At 39.7% G+C, this 27674-nt stretch overlaps 1 protein-coding gene and 1 long non-coding RNA gene across 2 annotated transcripts in view; one reads left to right on the forward strand and one right to left on the reverse strand.

Annotated features, from left to right (window-relative positions):
- ramp1 (receptor activity modifying protein 1) overlaps window positions 1–27674 on the forward strand; it is a 93687-nt gene that overhangs the window by 43817 nt on the left and 22196 nt on the right. The window contains exon 2 of the mRNA XM_037789154.1: window positions 13968–14103. Within this exon, the coding sequence (XP_037645082.1) occupies window positions 13968–14103 (136 nt within the window). The remainder of the gene's footprint in view (window positions 1–13967; window positions 14104–27674) is intronic.
- Window positions 777–27150, reverse strand: LOC119499921. Its single transcript, XR_005209482.1, has 4 exons — window positions 27139–27150; window positions 26503–26507; window positions 16771–16786; window positions 777–930 (listed from the first exon to the last, which is right to left on the reverse strand). It is a non-coding gene; the product is annotated as an uncharacterized LOC119499921 (long non-coding RNA).

The following is a 27674-nucleotide window of genomic DNA, read 5'->3' on the forward strand; positions in this document are numbered from 1 at the left end:
GTTCAGTGACCTGACCACTAATTCTACAGCAGTGCTGAAGTAATTAGCTGATTAATTGATTAATCCATTAACAGAAAATTATTGGATGACCACTTTGATAATAGTTGGACACTAATAACTCACTTTATATTTAGTTATTATCAGTACAATGAGACCTGCAATTAGAGAATCACTGGCCAGTGAGTTGACATTGTGAAAATCATTAACACTTGTTGGTGTACAATTATTTTAATATATATATATATATAATTATAAATATTACAGCAGGGGTTTTAAACTACCAGCCCGGAGATAGATGTTAAGATTCTATTGTTACAACTTAAGGTCTTTGCACACCAAGTTGGTATTTTTCGTTTTTAAATCTGTCATCCAATAAAAATCGTTTCGAACAGAAACCTTGCGCACTGAGTCCGATGCGCTTTTTCTGAAAATTTGCAATCTCTCTATTCTTTTATTTCTCAATCGTAAATTACTTTGTGCTGAGAGACCACTGACTGTTTATCAGATGCCTTTTTGGATGAGGACGTTTGCACGGACGGTGAATCTGAGGGGTCAAACAACCCTCTTTTTGCTTTTGACAGATGCAAAAATCGCATCGATTGGATTTATTTTTAAAAGTTTGGCACATGATTGACACAACTTGAGGTCGTATTTATTTTTAAACCAGCATGGACAAAAAATAAGGACTTGGTGTGCCCTGTCGAGGAAATACCAAGCACCGCCCACCAGCCAATAGGAACGCTCTCTCTCTGAAATGACCTGTGACCCGTCACAGGCTAGATTTTTTAAAGCCTGAAAACAGAGCCATGAGGAGGCGCTGGAGTCTAGTTTTCTCTCAGAACACTTGAATTACTATGCTGAAAGGTTGATATGGATTTTTTGCCCAATGATGCCCAAAACACTCTGCCTACTGAATCTTTAAGTGGGCAACTTGTTAACAAAGATGCTTCAGTTATTGGACCAACAGCCCTCTTGATTTACACCAAAAATGTAATTTTCTAAACCTTAAAGAAAGGTTGACCTGCAGCAGGGACAGTATCAAGAGAAGCAGAAAGCTGCTGTTCTATATAAATACAAACACAAGTAGCATTATGCCACAAACCAAGTAGTACATTTGGTACAAGAGGGAAGAGTTGCTCATCTTTAAAGTGTATATTAAGCTGCTGGTGGTTGACCACACAGAATTCACAATGCATAAAAATGGGAACATTTTCTGGTGTACCAATTGGAAACACTAAGATGCAAAGTGCTAGAAAGAATCACCCAAACTTTCCTCAGTGTGAACATCAAATAGACAAAGTTTGCACAGGAAGAGCTGAAATGTGTGGGTTTTAAAAAAAGATGCATAAAACCTGTGTAACTTTACAGAATCTAAATTGAGCTGTCAGATTGGTGGGAAGAGAAACACATCTCTCTCTTTTTCTCTTTCTCCTCTACTACTCTGTGATGATTCATGACTAAAAACGGTTTAAAAGTCAAGGAAGTGGGTGTTTTGATGTTATACCAGGCGATAGGGCAGCGGTGGTCAAAAATAATTCAGATTAAAAGCCAAAAATGAAGATGAGTCATCTGTGAGGAAATGACGACAGTGAGCGATAGCGGGCGGCAGAGGATGCCGCTTCATTCGTGAGCGTCAGATAGCCGGCTGCCTAATTAGTCTTAGCCTTTGACAGAAAACATCTGCCTGCCTCTGTTGTCTGTTTGTCACTTTCAAACTGGAAGGAGTCATAGGCTGCAATGTGTGAACAATTTCAGGAGGCTGGATCATCCATGACTCAACAGACACTCTGAGACTGACTCAACCGTCTGTCCTCAGTGAATCTGATGCCAGAACAGCTGCTGCAGACCATACACAGGGAGAGTTCATTATTTATGAGGCAGTTTAGTCCATCTGTAGAGCATTTACTAAAGCTAAATTGATAATGAAGGGGTTCGTTTGCATGAATATTCAAGAAAGGTATAACGTTAGATTCTGTCATCAAGCGTATGAAGTCTGTCAAGCTGCAGCAAGGCTGCCGGAAAATAGTCGACTGACACCTTCGGCTATCTCCGTCTCTGTGACCCGTGTCTTGCAGGTGGTAGCTTTCCATCAAGAGTCTTTTTACATTGGACAGTTTGGATGATAACTTCACCGATCACCTTTGCTTTTTCTTTCAAATAAGTCTGGCGAACCAGGGGATTTATCGTTTTGTCAGCGCAGTGTATGTTAACAGTACGTGTCACCCTTGTCCCAGATTCCAGCCATTAACTTTGTGAGTAGAATGTTAACATAATAGATAGAAATTATGGTGGAAAAAGGTTGTAATAAATATTACAATGAGTTGCAATAAATCCAAGTTGTAATAAAAACAGAATACCAGAGTTTGCAAATTTGTTGGATGATGAAAACTATACAATGCAACCACACAGAATAATCCACAATGCAAGGTTTTAGGGCAACGTATCCTCATACAACAGTTCGTATATCATACGTAAAGTTATTCCTCATTTTTCATGCATTCTCCTACGAATGTCCGGCAACATGTGTCAACTTCCGCTTGTTACATGTATACGGTCTTTTCAAAATAAACTTCCATCTTCACAGGAAACAACTTGGTTAGGTTTAGGCAACAAAACTACTTAGTTAGGTTTAGGAGAAAAACGTAGTTTTGGTTAAAATAACTGCGGAAATAGCGTTATTTAAGTATGTCAGTTATGTGACAAATGAATCAACATTGACTTCTGGTTTCATACTGGAGGTGAACAGCAGCCTCCTGGGTCAGCCCAGTTGCCAGGAATAAATGTTGGCAATGGACATTTCTGCAAACCAAGGATACCGCCAGGGTTTCTGCATTCGGTCGGAGCAAGTGATGTAGTTTAAAGAGCGAAAAGAGACACACTGGGCAGGTGGGAGGTGGATTGGTCCAACCAACACAAGGCTTTTATCCAGGAGACCACTGTTCATGTCCCATACATCACGTTACAATCAGCTGTTCCTTCGTGTTGCATGTTCACAACGTTTAGCGTCATTTTCACTGTACTAGCGTCGTCATTTTAAGCCCAGCCATGTAGTTCTTTCCTAAACCTAACTATAGTGGATTTGTTACGGTTGTTACATTACGTTATGTTGTTACGTCATTATTTGAACACAAACCATGATCTTTTTTTAATCTTAACCAAGTAGTTTTGTTGCCTAAGCCTAACCAATCGTTTCACAACGTTAACCACGTGGGATTGCGTTTCTGCAAGCGTGATACAAGGCTGATATGTAACGTATTTTTGGTTCAGAAATGTCGCCATTGGACGTATCCATGGTTTGCAGAAATGTCCAATATCAACGAATTTCCTGGCGACTGGGTTACCTGTGTGAATGTCCGGTGTTCTTGAACCTGCACCATCCACCCCTACTGCTGCGTTTGTCACTCTTTATATTTCCTAGATCACGATTATGTGGATTCGATACAAAATGATTTTGTGGGATATATATACGAATTACAGCGCATTACTTTTTGTAGGTATAGCTACGAACGGTGTGTGAGACCAGCCCGTTTAGGAACAAAGATGTGCTTCATGCTTGGAATGTCGACAAATGACAGTCCGAAACTTCAGTCCGAAGACATCTGTTACAGCTAAGAGCATGGACATGGACATGTTGCTTTAATTATTTAATGACGCGAGGACTTACTGTATTCCCAGAACTGATAAAAAAGCTCTGTGGCTGACATGGGAGGTCAGTCTCCAACAGAGACCAGTGACATTGGCATTGGGGAGAGAATGTAATAACACTTACAATAACACGTAGGATGGGAGTAATGATACATTGTGTTGTTGGGAAACAGGATGGAACTGGAAATCCGAGCTTTGGGCGTGGAAAGCAGTTAGAAGGAATTAGATATCATAGGCATTTATCATTTAGTCATTATACATGCTGCTGTTTTATATTGGCTTATTTGGCTTACAAAATGGAGCTAAATGATCACAGGCGGGTAAAGTTATATAACATATGTAAATGGTGGCCTATCTTGTTAGAAGTGCTGAAGTTAGAAGCTGAGTAATAATCGGCAGGGGAAATAATTACTCAAGATTGGAATGGGATTTGGAGTGACAGTGAAAGGGTTGTCAATGACAAAATTTGCAGGATGGAGATGGGAAATAATTCAAGACATGGGCAAGAGGGGAATAAAATGTCCCTCCTTCGTAACGCTATAGTCTCAATACGCCTGTCAAAGAGGACCTGTCTGTTGTCTGCAGGGGCCACGACTGAACGCCCCCAATCTGCTTCATCAAGGCATCATCAAGCAGTACATTGAAATTTGCAATTTTCTCTCGGGAGCTTGCTTACTGCCAACCCGCTGATGCTGTGTGTATTACCGTGGGATGCTGCAGAGGATCAAGTTAGAAATTCATGAGAAAAACAACTTCTGACTTAACTGAATAACAGATACGTTTTTATTCATGCTTAGTGGCTATTGCTGTTGATTCCCATTCTGGATTGTATCTACTCTGGTTTGTAATTTAGCTATTTCCATTGCAAATACATGCTGCAACGACAATCAGATCATAGTCCCTGTCCTAATATGTGATATGTGGGGAAATTGGATTAAAAACAATAGATAAGTATCCCCAGCTGTGTCTGTAAATTCCATATTTTGCCCAGAAAAACACCAATTTAACAATTCTGATCACTAGCGCAGTGGCTGGTCAAAATGTGGCTGTTCGGAACGGGCCGATTGCTTGGCCTCCGGTATTGCAGCTTGCAGACGTTTGACACTTTCTGACTCTTGCATTAAAGATAACAAACAGGTTTTATGACGATGATTAATTATGACCAAATGTGTTGCATTTGTAGCGCCCCCTATTGATTGATTTGAATGAAACCTTCAGGGTACGTTTCAGGTACTTATGTGGACATAACTTGCAAGTTTCATGATGATTGGTCTAATAGTTGTGGAGTTAGGGCTATTGTTGTGCTGAGCCAAGCCCTTTTTTTAAGTTCATTGGTGAATATCTTCAAAATGCAATGAGATATCGACAAGCTTTTATTAACTTTTGATAAGCTTAGTCCATAATGATCCAAACAAAATTTTGTTAGCAATTGGATGTTGGACAATATGTTTTAGGGGGGGATGTAAAAAAAAAAATCTGTCAGGTAGACTTCAGGGTTTTTGTAGAGCACATTGAGCTGCACCTGTGTTGAATTTCAACTCAATCAGACTTAAAATGTTTCTTTTTTTGACTACCAATTATAGCTCCACCATGTGGCCAATTGGGATCATATTTTATGTGAAGTATTAGGACATCATTTCCAGTTATGGTCCCAAGTTGCATGTCTGTAGTTTGTTCCAGTTTACAGCAAATTAAGCAAAGACATAATATAGCATATAATGCCAGTTTGGGGCTTGAACCTTAAAGGGACTGTTTGTAAGAATCATAAATTGCTAGTTAACAGCGACACCTGTGGCCGTTAAGTCAACGAAAGTCAGCGCCCTGTTGCTCAGGCTCGCGCTTGTGCTCGCTCTACATAGACAAGAACGAGCATCTTTCAAAACGGTGAGGCGACACACGTCAGCTAAAAGCACAATATCACTCTATATTTCACCTGCTTGGCAGTAATGTTAGCTGACCAGACGAAGGTCTCCATGAATCAATGCTGATCCTAGTGTTGGCTTTTCCTGCCTCAGCCTCCCGACCGCGGCCGGAGGGAACAGGGGAAACACCGGAGTTTTGGTCGGAGACGATAATGTTTCTCTCTGCGGAGCCCCGTCACTTCACAAAACACTGGAAACCTCTGTTGGTCTGGAGGAGCTGCAGCATTTATTTCTGCACAAACGTCCACTGTACATTCACTAGATATTTGCGGTTTTGGTGCTTCCATGTAGTTTGTGTTTGAGCCTGAGTCTGAACAGCGTAGCCACATGCGAGCGCGCATGGGACACCGACCCGGATTGATTTATACGTGTAAGAAGTTACAAACAGTCCCTTTAATAAAAATGTTTAAAGAACTTGTAAAGCTCTCACATGATGCCATTTGCATTTAGTGATTGAGAGTCAGTGTTCAACAACGCAAAAAGAAAAAAGGATTTCCACAGAGTCAAAACGTGCTGTGAAGTGTCATCCGTTTCCCTCCGCCTCATCTATATTTAGACCTTCATTCATGTTATCTGCCTTGAGTCTCGTCATCTGCTGCACGCCTGCTGCGTCGCTCTCTCTGTACTCCCTTTTTAATACGCGTGTAGTACCTGAATCATTCATCTGTGTTCCATCTCAGCCTATTTGCCTATATTTTCATACTTATTCCCAGCAGTTACAATTTGAGTTTTTTTAACATTTTGTGCTTGTTTCTGTTTATTTCAAAGCATCTCAACATGTTTTCAGTCACACATAACCTCAGGCGCTGTTTCTTGGAAAAGCTCCAGATATGATTACAAATAATAGCTCGCAGTGTGATGGTAGAGCAGCAGATCAACAGCTGTCAAAGTAGACTTCCAGATAGGAGTGTGTGCGTGGGCGTACATGTGCCCGAAATGTTGAATATGCAAATGTGGGCTTTGAGGTGTTCAAGAGGGCAATGTGATAAAGTAATTAAGTGTGGGTATGCAGCTCTGTTTGTGTTGCTGTAAGGCTCTTAGTTTAGTTTCTCTCTGAGTTTAGCTTCGTGTACTTCTTGGATGATGATGATGATGAGAGAGCAAAACATACTGTAAATAGATCCGATTCCATCTCTCTCACACACACACACACACACACACGGAATCCTACATATGTACACAACACAATCACAGATAAAGTACACAAAGCCCCCCGAAGCTAGCTGCTGGATGGGCTTGTAAACAGAATGCAGTGCATTCTGGGAGACACCCCACAGAGAGGAGAGAGGAGGCAGCATGCGCCAGTTCAAAGGTCATCCACTGTCTACTTACAAGAGCAAGTATGCCCATCGACTTCAAGTGCATTCTCTTGTTCTTGTAGATTATTTAACCAGACAAGTTGACGAAGAGAATGCTTGTGTTTACAGACCGCGGGCGACCGACTTTATGGTCTTCCAGAGGCTATAGCAGATTCAGTTTTAGAGCTTAGTTAGGCTAAATCTTGGCACAGACATACCCAACATGCAGTTTTTTGAATGCAGTATAAATGTGTGATTTTCGCCGATACTAAAGTGGTGTGTTTGAATATTTCTGCATACTGGGGTCCCTAAACAGTCTTGGAATTACATAAATTGGGTATGACTGTAAAGCTGAGACTCTTGTGGCTCCAATGAACCGAACTGTATTCATGTGTTATGATGTTAGTCCCCATAGGAGCCATTTCAATGTACTGAGATCATTTTTAAAATTTGACCTCACTGTATAAAATGACCTGTGGTGACCTCTAGGATAATCACAACCTCATGAAACTTTACAGCCACATACTAGAGACCTAGAGCATTCAGAGGATGGATGTCTTTCCTAGTTAGATTGACAATAAGAGGGATTCTGAGCAGTTTGCACAACAGAAGTGCTCGCCATTCAATCGCCAAAAAATAAGCTTTCAAATGATGTAAACCACTTCTATGTGACATCTACTGCTGACCTGCTATCTCCCCCTAAAGACTCCCTGTACTCCCCTAAAAAAGTCAAAAACGGGTCTATTGTGGGTCAGAAATGGCCACAAACTAGAACAAAATGCAATTCTTGCAGACATCTCCAAATGTCAAAAGTTTTGATACCAAATTACAGCATTGCTTTTTCTACGGTGTTCCTCAAGGTCTTGGTGTCTTAATGTGGTATTCTGGAGGCATTATTGATAATATTTATCAATTTTGGAGTGGTAAAAAAAATGGTTCAATTTAGCACCAAATCTGTGTTACAAATGGTATCAACCCCAAAAATTGCTGCAACAACTTAGGACTTATGACATAAGTGAACATGGCAATGACCATCTTATACATACATCATAATGTTCTAAACTCTTATACACTTTCACAATTTATTTTAATTAATTAATTCATGTTTATTTCTGATTTATGACTAGAACAATTTGACACACAGTGCTGAGCTGCATCTCACATTAATCTTCAGGTTCCCAGCTTTCAGATGGTGTACACCACTTCTATGTGACATCTACTGTTGACCTGCTATCTCCCCCTAAAGACCCCCTGTACCCTCCTAAAAAAAGTCTCAAAGGGTTAAATCAAATTTATGCAACCCAGTATCATGCAGTGTATCAGTGGGATTCACTCCAAAATTTCACAAAAAAAAGCTCAAAGCAAGAGATTCAAATTAGAGCCAATTAGAATTAATTGAATGAAAGTTTGCAGAGACAAGGATTCAGGGAGGAGGAGGTAGCAGGACACATCGCAGCACCCTGAGTTAATGTCAGATTCAAAGGCGGCCTTGCTGTATTATTTTTAGTTACAGCTCCAAATCGATATATTGCAGGAGGAAATGGAGAAAATCTTCAGTCAATCATGAGTCAATCACCGCGAGTGCCAAGGGAGTCTGGTGTATGACATCAATTTGACAAGGGAGAGACACGTGTTTAAGTGATGGGGACAAGGAGAGTCATGTTGGGGGGGAAAAAAAACATTTTTGTCTCAGATATTTCATCTTCACTTTTTGTCAAGTTACAGGAGGAAAGAGTAGGTAGACAGGGGTTTTTCCTCTGTAACACAAATGTGTTTTTCTATTCGACTACTGACAGAAAAATGTGCAGTTTCCTCACAACCAGATATCTTCTGTTAGGTGCAACACTTTCTGAACCACTTTGTTTTTGTTTGAAGACAACCTAATGGAAAGCTTTTGGCTATGATGCTGCTGACTTCCCATATCGGGTACTGGCAGTTTATTTAAAAAGTGTGACAAGATATCAGGCAAAAAAAAGTCAAACTGTTTAGGATGTGGCAACACATGTTCCACATTTCGTAAGAACATGTTTGGCTAAAAAGGCAGGGCTTTATTTGTGTTTATCGTTGATCTATAAACATTTGCAATGTGTCAATTTTTCAATATGTCCACTGTGTGCATTTTATTGGAAACATAACCAGGGGCTTAGGCTAGCCTAGAATGTTTTAATAGGAATACAACTTCTCACTATGTGACACGGATTTCTCATTATTTTCTGATCTGACTTTAATGGTCCCATATTGTGCTCATTTTCAGGTTCATACTTGTATTTTATGTTTCTACTAGAACATGTTTACATGCTGTAATGTTAAAAAAAAACTTTATTTTCCTCATGCGGTCTGCCTGAATATGCCTGTATTCACCCTCTGTCTGAAACGCTCCGTTTTAGTACATTTTAACGGAATTGCAACGGAATTGCATTGCTAGGCAACGGTGTGTGTCCATGTTTACTTCCTGTCAGCTGATGTTATTTACATACAGTACACTGCAACCAGGAAATAAACTGGAACACATTTAGAATGTTAACGTTTAAAACCGTGTGATGATCTATATATTGTATATTTGTGGCATCACAAATGGGCAGAAGTCCTGACGGCTTGTTTCAAACACACAATTTCTGAATACGGGCTGTGTGTATTTCTCCGTATATTGAGCGTTTTGATAGTTTAACAGTATTTATATAACACTTAAACCTGCTTTATAATATAAAGGACATGAAAATTCACTTTATACAATAAGGGATCTTTAAACTCTAAATTGTTTTTAAATTGTTGTTGGGGTCAGGCTATTTCCCATCAAATAAAATAGGTTTAAATTTTGGGATTACAGCGTCGCTATCGCTGAACACTATCTTCCTCTATTCTTTTGTTTCAGTGCAGAATTGATAGATTTGATTGTAGTGTATGGACTGTTGTCATCATTATGTAATTTTTTGGTGTCCTTCAGGCTTTCTGACCAATAAACATGCATGCGGCAGAGCCATCATTAGCACGGTTCAATTAGCCCACTCGCATGGAACGGATTTATTGAGTATATTCAAAGCCGGCCTGAAGGTCTTGCAGTCACCAGGGATTTGGGTATTTTTTTTTTGTTTCAGTTCAAGTTGTTCTAGTCATAAATCAGAAATAAAAAAAATAAAAAGTGATTATTAATATAATTTTTTAAAAGTGTATAAGGGTTTAAACATTATGATAGGAGTACATGAATGCCATTCCCATGCTCACTTACAGGATGTCATAAGTTGTTGCAGCAATTATTGAGTTGATACCATTTGTTACACACATTTGGTGCTAAATTTATCCGGTTGTTATCTCTTGAGAATTAAAAAAATCAATAATCCCTTCAAAATACCACATTAAGACACCAAGACCTTGAGGAACACCATAGAAAAAGCCATGCTGTGATTTGGGATCAAAACTTTTGACATTTGGAGATTTCTGCAAGAATTGCATTTTTCTAGTTTGTGGCCATTTCTGACCCACCACAGACCCGTTTTTGACTTTTTTAGGGGGGTACAGGGTGTCTTTAGGGGTAGATAGCAGGTCAACAGTAGATGTCACATAGAAGTGGTGTACATCATTTGTAAGCTGGGAACCTGTTCACTTATGTCTCATAAGTTGTTGCAGCAATTTTTGGGTTGATACCATTTGTTAGACAGATTTGGTGCTAAATTTAATATTTTTTTACCATTCGAGAATTGATAAAAATTATCAATAATCCCTCCAAAATGCCACATTAAGACACCAAGACCTTGAGGAACACCATAGAAAAAGCCATGCTGTGATTTAGTTTAAAAAACTTTTGACATTTGGAGATTTCTGCAAGAATTGCATTTTTCGGCCTATGGATGCAAGCGCTTCTGACGTGTAAACTGCTCAGAAACCCCCTTATTGTCAATCTAGCTAGGAAAGCCATCCATCCTCTGAATGCTCTAGGTCTTTAGTTTGTGGCTATAAAGTTTCATGAGGCTGTGATTATCCTAGAGGTCACCACAGGTCATTTTATACAGTGAGGTCAAGTTTCAAAAAATGGTCTCACTATATGAAATGGCTGCTATGGGGACTACAATCATCACACATAAATACAGTTGGGCTCATTGGATCCACAAGAGTCTCAGCTTTACAGTCATACCCAATTTATGTAATTCCAAGACTGTTTAGGGACCCCATTATGCAGAAATATTCAAACACACCATTTTAGTATAGGTGAAAATAACCAATGGTACCAATGGATTCTAGATTTTCAAGTTTCATATGTAAAGGATAATGTACAGCGAGCCGGTCATTGTTGATCAGCATCACCCTGTTGAGGATTCTTTCATAACAATGACCCGCTAGCTGTGCATTATCCCGCTTATTACACAGCTACTTACTGAAGAAATCAATAATTTGACACAAAAACGGTCCGCCAGAGTCCGACATCAGAACTGCGCCCATAGCAACGGTCTGTTATACATAGCAACGGTCTGAAATTACAGACCGCAGAACGCCGTGATTGACCAATCGGAATCGAGTATTCAACACAGCCATGTAATAAGATAGAAGTAACTGAGCCTGTTAGAGACTGAGATAATTTGTTTATATTTTTTAACCTTCATTTTATTCATTTTTCTTTCTACATCTTCAAAATGACACCGGCCGGATCCTCCGTTATATCTCTGTTTCTATCTCCCTTCAGCTCTGCACCATAACATACACGTCTAATGACTTTAGTGATTCAGATTGACCGAGAAATACTCAAAGAGACAAACTGATCTGTCCACCAGAGGTGGGATGAATAGAGATGTATGTATGCATATTACTGAGAAAAGATGCAAGAGAAACATCAGGTTTTAAAGAAAGCGAGAGAGGGAGAGAGGAGCGAGCGCTGTGGGAATAAGGGAGAAAAACAAGAAAAAAAGTGGCGAGGCATTGAATGTAAGCGGAGGCTGCAGGGAAACAGGAAGAGGAGAATTAGGACGTCATAAAAGAAGGATGATGAGGGAAGTTTAGATGTGACAGAATTGTGAAGTATATTTATGTAACATCTGTGTCAATATTTCAATATTTTTTTTTTACTTTCATCAAAATCAATTCGTTATGACATGATGTTGTATTTTTGGTTTATCAATTTGAACCATCCAAACCAACAAATTTAGTGATGCAAATTTTTTGTTTTACATATATGGTTGTATTTCAGGGGTGAATTTTGATCATCAGTCATTGCACATAACTCAAATTCTTCTTCCTGCAAGATAATTCCTATGAAAGCATGTGTAATAATAATAAATAAATAAAAGGAAACGCCTTGTTCAGGATTAATAAAATGTAGTTGTATCAGGTCATTGCATGCATTGTTGCAAATTATTCAGTACTTCCTCATGATAATCCTATATTTACAGGATTAGTTATGCATACTGCATACAGTGTCTTTTTCACAGTCAACCTCAATAAGTTTCTTAGTTTTTAGGTTTACTTGATTAGGTGTCGGCGACAAAAGTACTTGGTTAGGCTGAGGAAACTATCGTGGTTTGGGTGAAAATAAGTCTGCTTGTTACATAACTTACATATGCCTATGTGGCGTTGGATAAGTACGCTTGGTAGGTAAGAAACTTCAGGTAAAATAAGTCAACATTGACCTGGTTTCACACGAGATATGATACAGGGTGAAAGACCTGTGTTTGTTTTACAGCTTCCCTAAAGGGACTTTCTCTTCTCGCTCTTTGTAGAGCGTCAGTTGCTCTGACCGTCTATTAATGACGCAGATGGGTTTACATTGGAGGTAGTTGAAAGCCTGGTGCATCTCATACAGACACTAAAGGTATCAGACTGCCGAGGGGCAATGACCAAGTGTATTAGTATTTGATGAGTTGGGAGTGAGAACGGGTTTTAGAACATTTTTATAAAACGTTCCAACAGATATTAGTGTGATACTATTGCATGGCTGAACATTGTTATCACCGTGGTTTTACCTTCATGAGGCATCACAGTCACATTCTGTCTTATCCTTTCTTATCTGCATTTAGGTCTTTTTGACCTTGTCTCTTAACCAGCACACACAGTCCCAGAGAATAGTTCAAAGCGTCCTTTTCAACATCATAAGCACTCCCTTTGCTCATTGACAAAAGTGGAAAATATTCAGAAAGGATTCACTGTACGGTAAATGTTCAGCATGTAATTTCTACTGTGTGTCTGTGTGTGTGTGTGTGTGTGCGTGTGTGTGTGTGTGTGTGTGTGTGTGTGTGTGTGTGTGCGTGCGTGCGCGCACGCGTGCGTGCATGTGTGTGTGTGTGTGCGTGTGTGCGCGCGTGTGTGTGTGTGTATGCTGTTTTGAGGGTCTTGTAAGGCACTGATATACCTAACACTGTGATAGCAGATGTTGTTTCAGTGTCCTCAGATGGGGAAACATCTTACTTTGCAGTGACCCAAAAAGAGATGACAACATTTAAAGGTCATAGCTGTTTTCAATTCCAAGTGGTTTCCTGTGCTTTCATTCCGCTTTAACCAGGCCCACACATACTCACACACACTTACACAAAATGACAATGGAACAAATAAATTGTGCAAATACTTAGTAGCTACTCACATCCCACTACATTTTTTAAACAAGGCAAAAGTGAGCATGGCTCACATACCCCTGCTCACTGCTTGACCCCTACTAAAGTATAAGGCCGAAGGTTTTGCCCTTTTGGAACTAATGATTAATTGATAAGTTGTCAACTATTAATATTTTGATAATTGATCAATCGGTTGGAGTACTTTCTTAAGAAAATAAGGTCAAAAATCTCAAAACTTTCAAAGATTTTGGGCATCCTAGACTTCTAACCACTCAAAAGGCACAACTAGACCACACTGTCAACCATCATACCAAATTTGAAGTTCCTAAGTTAAATAGTTTCCATGTTCTGCTCCGGAAACAACGTGTGACACGCGAACGGACGGAAGGACAGACGGACGGACACATGGAGCGCTATATACCCCCGACTACGTTGTTGCGGGAGTGTAATGATCAGAAAAAAAACTTTTAGTCGAGTTGGGTTTTCTGCCTTTTACCCTTTCTCTTCACTCATCCACATTCCCCCCCCCCCCCCCCCCCCCCCCCTCCCCCCCCCTCTTTTCTCAACAGTGTCTCAGTGTGTGTCGGTCCTGGGGTGTACACCCCACTACGAATACGCCATCGATGAGTTCTGCCTGGCCAAATTCAGACTGGATATGCAAGAGCTGGACCAGAGTCACTGGTGTAGCTGGGAGGACACAGTCGAGTGAGTAGCGATCACGATTTTGAATTCCCGCAATTAAATGAACATGATCGACTGTAGGGGGTGTAAGAAATATTGAGGATCGTGATTTAATGTTTTTTGATACTGTATCGATTTTTATTTTGTAGCTTACAAGATTAACTTAGTCAATACTTTATTTAAAGATAGGGTCGACGATGTTGGAAAGCTAGCATAATAGTATAATGCAGGGCTGAGTTTTCTCTTCCATTCTCCAGAAAACGTGCGGCGGCAACACGCTTTGAGTTCAGGCTGGTGCACACCAGGGGTAGAGTATAAGCAGGGAGGTAGAGAGGCATCTGATTGATTCTTTCTAAGCAGACCGCGAGGCAGTGATTGGTAGACATTTTTACAGGATTACAGCAGCTACAGATGACGGCTCCTTTCCGGTCCTTTTTCAGAGCTCATCAATAATGAAAATAAATATCATAGAAAACTCTGCTGAGTATCAAATCAAGCACTTCCCAAACAACGTGATTTCACAGAAATATGTGAAATGACTACGACCTTTTGACAGCGCAATACGTGGTGGTGGCATGCAATATCATGTAAAATTCAAATTACATGCCGCCCCCACGGCTAGTGTACTGTGTGTGTTTGTGTGTGTGTGTGTGTGCGTGTGTGTGTGTGCGTGTGTGTGTGTGTGTTTGAGAGAGAGCGGCTGCAGTTCAATTCAATTTATTTTATATAGCATCAAATCATAATAGAAGTTATCTCAAGGCCCTTTTCATAGAGAGCAGGTCTAAACCGTACACCATAATCTAGAGACCCAACAAGAGATCTCCCATGAGCATGCATTCCTATGCGACAGTGGCAAGAAAAAAAAACTCCACTTTAACAGGTAGAAACCTTGGGCAGAGTAGAAGAGTAATAGCCTCCACTGTATACTGTACTGTATCAATGTAGTTAACATGGAAGTGAAAGCAGTGCTCTTTATTTAAATGTGAAAGTGCAATAAATATTTTTGTTCCTTAAATCAATGAATAATCGTGATCTCAATATACATTAAAATAAATGTGCTTATCATTTTAGCCGTAATCGTGCAGCCCTACCTGGTAGTCAGCAAATATTTCTAACAAACAATATTTCTATTAATATTTCTAACAAACAAATCTAGGATGTCAATAAAATAAATAATATTCCTGAGTGAAGTTTATAAAGTCAGTTTCAGTCAATCCCTCCTGTCCTCTGTCCTCCTGCAGGTATCGCTGGTAGAGGGAGGAGGGGCTGCTTTGTCTCAGCCAGCAGATGAAATTACAAGAATTTGCCAAATTTTAAAGGTCCCATATTATAAAAAAGTGAGATTTTCATGTTTTTTTTTATTATAAAGCAGGCTTCAGTTCTATATAAATACTGTGAAAGTATCGAAACACTCAATCCACAGGGAAATACACACAGCCCGTATTCAGAAACTCTGCATTTGAAACAAGCCGTCAGGATTTCTGTCAATTTGTGATGTCACAAATATACAATATTTAGACCCTTTACACAGATTTAAACGGAAACATTCTAAATGTGTCCCAGTTTATTCCTGGTTGCAGTGTATGTGAATGTCATCAGCTGACAGGAAGTAAACATGGACCCAAGCTGTTGCCTAGCAACGTAGTTCTGTTGCAATTTCGTCGCAATTCCGTCGAAATGCGCTAAACCGGTGCGTTTAAGACAGAGGGTAAATACAGGCATATTCAGGCCGACAGTATGAGGAAAATAAAGGGTTTTTTGAACATTACAGCATGTAAACCTGTTCTAGTAGAAACACAAAATACAAGTATGAACCTGAAAATGAGCATGATATGGAAACTTTAAGATACGTGGCAAACTAAGCTAAACACTTAGACTGCATACAGACAGAACTTTTGTTTTAGCCTGTGTAGCTGTAGCCGAGGATTATGTTGCTTTATGAAGGTAATAACTATAACATGGAGGCTCCGTAGTCTGCACTAAATATGATTTATTGGTTAGCACTAGAGTGAGTAGGATAAACACACAAAGAGAGAGAGAGAGAGAGAGAGAGAAAGAGAGAGAGAGACATCCAAATACAAATGCAATCAGATTAACATTCACACAAATACAAACGACATAATGAGCTTCCCATTTTCAATTTGCATAAGGCACTGAATCAGCACTTTCCTTCTATTTGTTAGTTGTGATGCAGTAGGAGCATTGAACGCCTAAATGGGATTGTAACTTTGTTCCAGCCTAGCAGAATGATCTCCACACACCACAAATATTACCTTTATTCATCCTCTTTGATCCGGTGTAAGTTAACAAAAAAAAAAGCAGTGGATTTAGTTTGTTTCTGGCTGGAGATCTATACAATTGTCCAGCGTTTTGGTCGCCTTCCAACAGCTGATTAGACCCTGGGTGAGAGACAACAGAGAAAGAGAGTGGGAGAAAAATGTCGGGGCACGAGAGGGATAAGCAGAGAGAGTTTGTGTGGAGAACAAAAGTGGTACTCCTTTGGCATAAACAGGGATCTTTTGTGCATGTACAAATATTATCTTTGCACTCACTGTAAAAGACGTCTGGTGCCACAGGTTTTCACAATGCTCTTAAGATTTGAGTGCCAGTTACTGGAATCATTTTCTACCTGCTAATTACATACCCCCACTTGACTGTCAATTCCAAACTGTGCATCAAACAGTTTTGTACTCAAACAATAAAACCTCTATCCTGAATTAACCGGGTATGATCATATCATGCTGCCTCCCTGAGGGCCCTCTGTAAGTTCATAACTCCCCCCCACTATCAGCAACCTTGGAAGGGGAACCCAATTAATTTCCAATAGGCCTGACCATTGACCGTGTTGTTCTAGTCTCATGAGCAGCGTTGGCTCTGTTCTCATGACAAGTACCAACTGTTATTTGTGAAACCCTTTCATACAGCCTTGGGGCCAGAGCCAACTATTTCATAGTAGGTGTAGGGATTCTACTTAGTAGATTTTGGTAATTAGCAAATTAATTACTAAATAATAATAGAATTATTAATATTAATAAAGATTATCAATAAACATCAATAATAAACGGGGCACCACCCTGGAATCAGGGACCAATGACCAAAATGTTAATATAGTCTCATTATATATGCTAAACTATCAATTTGGAACGTTGATTAATAATTAAATTAATAACTATAACCAAAATAGATAGTAAAGGTTGAAGGATATCGGAGTTCTTGATTAGCAGAGGTTGGCATTATTCACTCTTGTGCAACATTAAAGAGACCAGCATGTATATTCCACAAACATTTATTTACAAGATAATAAAGGTTCAAAACACAATATTAATCTAACTAAATAACTAAACTAAACAAACCAAACACTGTGTGTGTGTGTGTGTGTGTGTGTGTGTGTGAGAGAGAGAGAGAGAGGGGAGGGAAACAAGATGGCGTCTTGTTTCAAAATGTCTGAATGGCCTACAGACCAAAATGGCGAGCACTGTAAAACTACAAAGATAGCGGAATCAAAGATGGCCGCCAGCATGTCATCACGTGACCTCTTTGTTCTTCTGAGCACATGTGCTCAAGAAGGACAGAGGGGGGGCGGGGGGGTGATGTGGGGTTAAGATTATCTGAAGCTGTATGTTTATGGTTAACTAATTCACAGTTTATGTATGTGATCTTAATGTGTGTCAGATAATGCAGCGGGTTAGAAAAGATGGTTAGTTTGCATGCAAGACCTTGTCTATGTGAAGCATAAACTAAACACATCAGATATGGCGAAGCCACCTACCCAAATATCAAATACAGATAAATCACCAAAGTCAAACTCAATGAATAACATTAAACATATTAATACAGGTACATTCTAGAAATCAAAGTTTAACTGTCTTGCTCAGCCATGTGCGATTGCTAATGCTAAGGCCCAGTACGTTACCCCATGGAAGAACAAGGTTTGTAATTCCATGTGTTGAAGTTGTGGTTCCAAATCAAAGAGGTCGTCTTTGCAGTTAGTTTGGTGCTAACTTCTTTGTGGTTGCTGCTTGAAGTTAGCTGGTGAAAAGGACAGGCGCTCGCGTCTTCTGCCTTTTGGTTCCTTGTGTTGAAATGGCTGTTTCCTAACAGACCATAGATCAGAAGAGCAGAGCTGCTTCCGGTCTGGAGAGCAGCATCTCACCTCTCGTAGGTCAGGAGAGAGGAGATGAAGAGTAGAAAGAGCTGTGGCTCACCTCAAACAGGTCAGCTTGGGTGAGGAGGTGAAGAGGAAAGAGAGAGAACAAAGAAATTCCTCTGGTTTTGTTCTCAGTGATTTTCACATCTAGGTGTGAATGTTAGAGTGGCCAATGGAGAGTGAGCTTGGTCCACGGCCAATGGTAGCATACTTCTCAAGGATTCTGGGAGACAGTTCACTGTGTCTGCCACCAGAAATGGCATGTCCCTACATAGGTTTGGAAAAACCAAGCAGCGAGGTTAATTTAGGTAAAGAAGCAGTGTTTATTGAGGCCTTATACTTTCAGCCTGTACTTTGCACTAAGTAGTCTGTGTATAAATAGTCTATTATTACTAAATAGTATTAAAGGTACAAGGATTTAGTGGCATCTAGTGGTGTGGTTGCAGATTGCAACCGACAATACCGCTCCGCTCACTCCTCCCTTTCCAAGACTGCTGTAACATGAGTCGCCGAGTGCAAAACCGTGGTAACGCCGTTCGCCTTGCTCAGAGGCCATCTTACTATAATAAAACTACTTTAGGAGCAATGGAAGTCAGACGGCAGTTGGCGGTACCACTCTGCACTCTGTCCACTCACATTATCACAGTTTCACAAGTGTATCCATGAACTATGGTAGCGTTCAGGAAACGTAAAAACGCCAAAAGGCTCTTGCTAGAGCCAGTGTTTGGTTTGTCCATTCTGGGCTACTGTAGAAACACGGCGAAGCAGCATCATCCTCTGTGAAGAGGACCCGCTCCCTCTGTAGATATGAAGGGCTCATTCTAAGCTAACAAAAACAATACCATTCTTAGTTTCAGGTGATTATACACTAATGAAACATAGTTATGAATATTATATTCCATTTCTGCTAATAGATCCCCCGAAATGTTGCACACTGTTTCTATAATACCTGACACACAGGACCCTTTTCGTTTTTGATAAATAATGAATTAGAGTGGTACCTTTTTGGGCCTCTGTTGTTCATCTTCCATCTATGTTGAAATCCGGATGTATGCAGATGACACAGTCATATACGCTCAAGTGACAGGTACTGAACAAGTAGCTTACTAATAAACACAAACACAAGTTCTGTCAAATATTTATAGCAATGGACAAAATAATACAAAATAAAACATGCCTTTACTATATTCTCTTTTTTACCCTAATTCTGATTTATTACAACTTGTGTTATTTCCATAGTTTTGGCCATCATATCAGTTGGTTTTGATGACATTGTACACATTACACTAAATTAATTGCTGAGATCACGCATCTCAACAATATCACTACAACAAAGTGTGTCAGGGATAGAAATATACGTAGTCACACGATCAGACCAACAGTTTATCCACATTATCTCTCATTTCAGGAAAATTCAGCACACAACAGCAAGTGTACAGTTAAGGCAGAGCCACTTTCATCAAGCCAGTGACCATTTATAGCAGACGCTTTTACAGTTAGATTTGGTGGAAAAGGCTCTGCTCTTTGACAGAGCACTCAAAGAATGCGAACAGCGATGAGCGACGAAGAATCTGGTGGGAGAACTAATCCCCCTGTTAATAAACATACGCAACCATAGTTACATCACGACCAAAAATATAGCACATATGGGGGAGGCTGGGGTGGAGGAGGGAGCTGGTATCAGCAGAGTGAAGTGAGAGGTGTCAGGTTATAATGGGCCGCGCTTTACACCTGCATTGATATGATTGGCCGTTACTTGTAAGCTAACAGCCACAATGCTGCGCGATTCATGATAGTGAAGCATGAATAAAACAGCTGATGCTAATCAGCATGACTTCAGTGCTCTGTCTGGAATAATGGGCCCGGATCCCAGCACAAATCTAGAGAAGAATGTCCAACATGTTCTCATCCCAACTCGTCACGTACCGCCCCTTGGCGTTGGCGTCATGCCCGCTGGCGTTGGCGTCACGACACCCCTTGGCGTCATATTCTGCATCAAAACCACTATAGATACTCTTGGCGTCACTTTAGGTTTAGGCAACAAAACCACTATAGTTAGGTTTAGGATAGAACTACATGGTTGGGCTTAAAACTACTACGTTTGTACAGTGTAAATGATGCTGAATGTTGTGAACACAGGACACGAATGACCAGCTGATTGTTATGTGACGCACGGGACACGAACAGCGGCCTCCTGGACGTAAGCCTTGGGTTTGTTGGACCCATCCACCTCCCCTCCCGCCCGCCAGGTGTGTCTTGTTCACTCTTTGAACTACGTCACTACTCCCGGCACACTTTTTCGGAACGTTAGCTGTTGCCGCAGATGGGTTTACATCACAGTTAACGGAACGGCCGGTGCGTTTCATACCGTCACTAAAGGTTGCCGTGAACGGCGGTACCGAACGCCGACGGCCATGGCCTGGGAATGAGAACGGGCCGGAATGTCACAACCAATACAAATGATGGCCAAATCTTATAACTCAAGAAGATGAGCCATACACTGACATATACTGTAGCTTCAGGCATATTAGAAACGCATTCACAGCTGGGACATCCAAGAGAGCAATGAAGTTTTCTCATTTCTAGTACTGTACTGTATATTATTTTGGTCTCAGACATGCAATATACTGTATGTCCCCATGTCATGTGCCATGTCATATCCACTGTGGCTTTTTTTTTTTTATTCGTAAACATCAGTATGAGACACTTTGACGTATGTGGTACATTTTCATCCTGTGTATGGATGTTTAGAACTTGAATATGGAATTTACTGCACATCATATCTACTTTATCTACTTGTATCTGCTGTAGTTTGCAGTGTTTGTGTCTATCCGGCCTAACCTAATCTGGTTTAAAGCATCTCCTCTTATTGCTTGAGATTAAAGTATTTTTTGTACAGTCCCTGCCAAATAAATTTACTTCTAAATATATTGAGTTGTGGAAGAAAGTCACAGTTAGTTCTCTGCTTTTCTCAGAGAGTTTGGTCTATAGTTTTGTCTCAAACATCCTCACAGAAAACAGAAAAGGTAAAAATATACATATATATATATATATTATACCAGTATGTGGGTGTTTCTGCAACACAAGTCCCAGCAATGGAATTTGGGATTTTTGTTCAAATTTGCAGTGCAATGCTTGCAACAAAATATATTAATACATTTTATTAAATCACGTTATTTAGAAATATATATTTTTTTACCATAGTAAAAGTTTTATTCAAAGCCAAAGAAATCTAGTTTCTATGGAAACATTACTTATTAAGTGAGCACATGGATGAAAGGTTGAGCCACCCATAGATATAATGGGATCACCCACATAGGTGACCCTCAAGATCAAGAAAGACAAGTCTAGTATCACCTCTTATTCTGAAGTATTTATTGCGTGTCCTTTCTATACAGTTTAGCGATTGTGTATTTTGAACTATATTTTAAAAATCACTTAATATTACTGTTGAATTCATGTTTATCAGATGCTAAGAATCAAAGCTAACGTAGCAGCACTTGCTGGCTGCCATTTATCTGCAATATTAGCAAACATGTCATTTCCGCAACATGTCCCTACAACAGCTTTAGGTGTTGAGATAAAGACATTAGACATTAGAAATGCAATATATCTGTCACAAAACACAACATATTTTATTACATCTTTGTATCATACATAATTTGTATCATATTATACATCTTTGGTTACTGTCTAAATGTTTCAGGGTGTAAAGAAAATCCTAAAAACCCTATTCTTTTTTTATTTATTTTTTTATTTAGTGAAGCAAGACAAAACAGGTGAAATTTGACAAGACAAACAGAAACGAACAAAAGAGAAAAATAAATAAATAACATGACAGAATTAACGGGACAGGGCAATTTTAACAAAACGAACAAAATGAGACAAATAGTAACGGATGTTGGTGGAGGGAGGGGGGTGTTATTGACAGTGCAGGGCAGTCTGTTGTGTAAGATTCTAGTGTGTGTGTACAGTTGTGTGCGTTTGTATGTATGCAGTGTGGGGGGGGGGGGGGGGGGGGGGGTGTGTAGGGTGTTTGTTTGTTTGTATTTAAAGAGGAGAAAGAAAGAAAGAAATAATAAATAAATAAAAAAGAATTAAATCCCCTATTTTTAAAAAAATATATATATACATCAGTACTTGCAATGATGCACAAAGCTTGATGAAAATGAATTAAAATGTCATAAAAAGATTATAGAATTAAAAAAGAAAAATGTGTAAAATGAACTTTATTGTAATGTTGCGGTAAAGACATTTAGTATAAGAACAAGTGATGAAAAACATAACAAAAGAACATGTTACAGATTCAAATCTAACGACTGTGTGTAATTTTGTGGACCTGTTTATATACAGTATATTCCATATTCTGGTGGTTAAAATTAAAATTCATGGAGATTTTTTTTTTTTAACTTGGGGGAGTCAAAAGTGACGGCAGTTGCAGAAACACCCATACATATTGAATGAAAATTTTAAATGTCAAAAATGCTTCAGTTGAGTTAAAAAGGTAAAATATCAGGACAGTTGCTCCCCCTTCAAGGAAAAGCTGCATCCTGGCCAAGATGCCACTGGGGATTTCTAATTTTGTTCAAATGACATTTGGCGTCTGTGTACATGTCTGTGTGAGTGTCAGTTGTACCTTCACCCTGGCCTGCCTGGCTCCTAATTTCTCCCTCTCTGCATGAAATCTCTCACTGAAGCAGAAATCATAAGCAGGATGTTAAATTATGCTCCTATGATCACGGTCCTTATTATTTTTAAAACCCTCTTTACATTTTTCACAAACTTGTAATTCCTAAAATACACAATCCTCCTCTATGCCGTTATATTCTGTTGAACTGTTGTCACCGCAGTTTACTTTATTAACTGCATGTCCGTATTCTCCTCAGATCCAAGAATAAACCTCCTTCCATTATGCTTCACAGGCTCTCACACACACACAAGTGCCAATATGACTTTGCATGACTGTCTTTGTTTTTTCCACATTTAAACTACTATTTCACTCCAGCTGTTGGGAAACCACTGTGATGCTTACCATAACAGACAGTTGTTTACATGCAATATGCATGACTCAAAATCACAAGCTGTCAGCGATGCACACAAATTCATGTTCAAATGTTTACCGCTAGATGTGCAGCTCATTGAATCTATATATAAGTAACTGTACTGTCAGGCTTACCTAATTATTTCCAGCGACACTGCCCAGGGAGGTGACACTCAGTCACCTCACCACTTCTGAAATGCTTTAAAATAAATGTGTCATTTTACCCTAAAAGAGGGCTTAAGGGATGACGTATTTTTGTAGTCCAACCAGGAAGCTAGCATCGCCCTAGGTTCCTTCGACAAAAAGCCAATGGGATGTTCCATTTGATTATTGCAGAAAATCAGCTCTGTGGCAAACACACGTTTATGATACTTACAAATTTTGTTCCATAAAATAATCTCCCCAAATGAACACCACTTTTATGATTTTTGAAGCGTGAATGCAATCGCCTGAAGTAAAAAGCTAACGTTAGGCTATAGATGAACTACACCACGGTTGCATGAGCGTGAGTACACAGTTCTTTATTGACAGCATCCTGTACAACTGTCTCTGGGTACGGGACATGTATGGGGCACCACAAGGTGATCTTTAACTGAGACTAATCAAATTATTTGGATGCTGGCCCTGCTGTGAAAAACCTTAAGGCTTTGCTAATAAACCCGTCGGGTGAATGCATTTGATGGTGAATTTAGTTGTATGACAATTCGAAGAAAAAATAAAGCTGTTGCAATTTATCATTTTGGTCTGCTAGCACTCAGGTATGTATGAGGCACTTAGCAGATGGAAAATATGACAAGTCTGCTAATACAGATGGAAGGCAGAGGGAAAGACGTAGACGTCCATCTGGATACAGGAATGATAACATGTCACCATCTAGGTTCAATTTGAGCTAAATCATGTTGCTTTAAAATACGAAAGCTCTCAGGGTCTGCATTTCAAATACTCATCTGCCACTTGTCTCCAGGTCTCATTAACAAATAGATGCATATATAATGAATTACAATATGATATAATGCATTTGTATATCGTTATGATTATAAATGTGCTGCTAATAGAGAGCAGAATTAATTGTGTTTTTTCCTCGCTGCTGACTATTATTTTGTCAAACCCCTCACAGTCTAATTATACCTAACATGAGGCTACGTTATGATTAATGAGGACATGCCCCTCGTGATGCTGCATGATCCGTTACCCTCGGCACAAACCTTTTCTATCAGATTAGTCAACAGAAGCAGCACCATTATACCGAACAAGTTGAGTTGGCAAAGAGTCTAGAAGCAAAGAGGCGAAACTCTGGTGCTTTTTTGACAATAGTCGCTAGATGGCTCTGCGGTAGGGTGCAGCCATTCTGGACTGAAAACGCCAATGGGTTCATAGCCATGGATGTATAAAGAGACTTCTGTAAATCAGAGGACCTTTTTTTTTTTTTTTTTGAGGTAAATCAACTCCCCAGTATGAACACTTAAATAGCTCTCATTTAAATCTTTATGTCCTAAAAGTTGTACAATTCACTAATAACCGAATCCAAAGTTATTTTCCTCGGCATGTCCGGTTCTGCCAGCTTCCTGCTAGCTGTATGCGGCTGTAATAATGGAAATATTGGCTGTAATTAATCACTTTTATTTTCTTCTAATACACCCATGGGCTGTATGCTGTCAGCCTGTACCGTGGTGGATTGATTAACGTCTCTGTCACCAAACAACCGGCTATCGGCCAGTAGCTAGTAGTGCTAGTAGCATGACATCAACAGAATTTAATGGAGTTGTAGGCTATTTACTAACACGCAGGATCAAAAGCACAGGACACAACCACTTCTACATCCATGGTCTGTGGTCTGTTGGACCCTCTCCTACATTCATGGTCTGTGGTCTATTGGACCCTCTTCTACATCCATGGTCTGTGGTCTACTGGACCCTCTTCTACGTCCATGGTCTGTGGTCTACTGGACCCTCTTCTACGTCCATGGTCTGTGGTCTACTGGACCCTCTTCTACGTCCATGGTCTGTGGTCTATTGGATCCATTTTGGATCCTTGATGTGAAAAAGTTTGAGATTGCTCTCAATATCTGTGTGCTGGATTTTTCTAACTTCCATTTTTGTCCATCGCTCACTTTATGCTCCTCTGGGAAGCGGCCAAGCAAAATAGTTTAAGAAATAAATGAGTAAGTAAGTATAATAATATCCATATTTATAATATTTGGATTGTTCATTATTTTTAATGAATTATTTTATTTCGTGATTTTGTTTTATTTGTGTACGGCGGACATTTTACTGGCGTCCGGTAGTCGCTTTCAGTCCAAAATGGCGGAGGCGTAGCTCTGCCGCTTGGCGCGGATGTTGCAATAGAGCGACCAATTGGCTTTCACTTCTTATCAATATACATTTTTTGGTTGAGTTGAGGAGGCAGCTATCAAACCGTTTGCTCGGTTAACTGATGTATGGCCATTTATAGCCAACTACACAAGTGTCAACTAGCCAACAGTTCATCACAGTCTTAACCATAAATCTTTTTCTCTCTCTTTATTTCACTTCCAGTGTGCTTTTATCTCATAAAAAGCAATAAAATCTCACTAAAGTTTTCATAGCTCTTGGTACCCCGGAGCCGCTATATGAGACCACAGACTCTTCAATAATACACATGCCACCTCGGTCACTGCCTGCATTGGGAGGATGTGCAGAGATTTAGTGTTGTAGTTTGTAAAGCTGATGGTTTGTAAAGGCTCCTATGTGGCCAAAGAAAGTGTATACACTGCAGTTATTTCACGTTAGAGAAACAGTTTAGCTGAAGAAAAAAAAGACGGATAAGATAGAATAATTATAATACAGCCGGAGAGAAAAATAGAGAACGATAAAGGATTTGGTATTCAGCTGTCATGTCCAATTACTCAGTGCCAACGGCATCTCTGAACAAAGAAAGTAACAGTTTAATTGCTTCAAGCCGATGGGCATAACTCCTATTATTAAGGAGAAACTTTGATCTTTTCTGCAGCCATCATAACAGAAAATGCCTTCTGGCAAACAACTGGGGCGAGAATCTGTGTTTTAATCCACTGACCACAGTGATTATAAAATACAACTTAATCAGGGTTGTTCACCCTCATAAGAACATTAGCAGAACATCAAATGAGTGTTAACATCCAACTGAAATCACTATTAGTCATTCTTTTGTGCTGTCCAAAATCATGTCAAAGTATATTGAATTTATTCTTTTAAAGGTCTTTTTTGAGAGAAATTACAAACTCTCCTTTATCCTTTAAGCCTTTGAGTGGGCGGACGGGTGTATGGGGCTGATCACACTGAGAGGCTAGAAACGTGTCACCAGCAAAACCATTCCTTTTTTCTATGGTACGGTGTTTGCCTGACAGCTGAGCAGGAAGGGGCATCGAGACACAGTTCAGACTGGTCTCATACACCGCTCGTAGCTACACCTATGAAAAGTTATGCACTGTAATTTTGTATATATCCCACAAAATCGAACGTAATCCAAGTAATTGTGAACCAGGAAGTATGAAAAGCAACAAACGCTGTGTGGGGAGGAGGAGGAGGTCGGCGTGAATGGGTGGGTGAAAAAAACACCAGACTTTCACCCAGGACAGCGGCGTTTAAAACCAAAAGTCAACGTTGATTTATTTGTCACGTAACTTCTGTAGTTATTTTAACCCAAACCACAATCTTTTCCTAAACCTAACTAAGTGGTTTTGTTGTCTAAACCTAACAAAGTTGTTTCCCGTGAAAACGGACGTTTATTTTATCACATGTTGCCGGACATTCGTAGGAAAATACTCAAAATATGAGGAATAACTTTTCCTAAGATATCATACAAACCGTTGTATGAGGATATGTTGCACAGTGTAATTAAAATGTCCTAAGACAGTGTTTGTGTGTTTACTAGCTTGTTCAGCAAGTTACCGTCTACATATACAGAGAGACGGTGGCGTTTTGGCTTTATAGATGGACACACAGGGCGAGGCGTCATGCAACCAAAGAATTAGGAAGATACATTTCTTTCAGAGTGCCTGCTACACTCTTGAACTTCACTGTAAACAACAGTCTGACCACAATTATCTGTCTGCTACACTTCTTCAACAAAAACATATGCTTATTAGCACGTAAATGCTAGCCTTAAGCTTTAAATAGGTCATGGTGCTTTAAAACAAAACTACATTGTAACTTTTAAAAGAGGAAATAACACGTGCTTCCTCTTACAAATACAAAGTCTAATTCATAAGCAATAAAACATACCTTTGCTCAATTCAATAGAGTCCTACAAGAATGAGTCCTAAATCCCACAAATGAGTTCCCTCGTCTGGAGGTCGATGGGCTTTTAGAATGGGTTTTAGATGCCTGAAATAAGGTCTAAGCTTAACACAAGCTTATGAGATTTTAATGTTTTGTTCTACGATATACA

Source organism: Sebastes umbrosus, chromosome 13, assembly GCF_015220745.1.
Source record: "Sebastes umbrosus isolate fSebUmb1 chromosome 13, fSebUmb1.pri, whole genome shotgun sequence".
NCBI classification, from domain to species: domain Eukaryota; kingdom Metazoa; phylum Chordata; class Actinopteri; order Perciformes; family Sebastidae; genus Sebastes; species Sebastes umbrosus.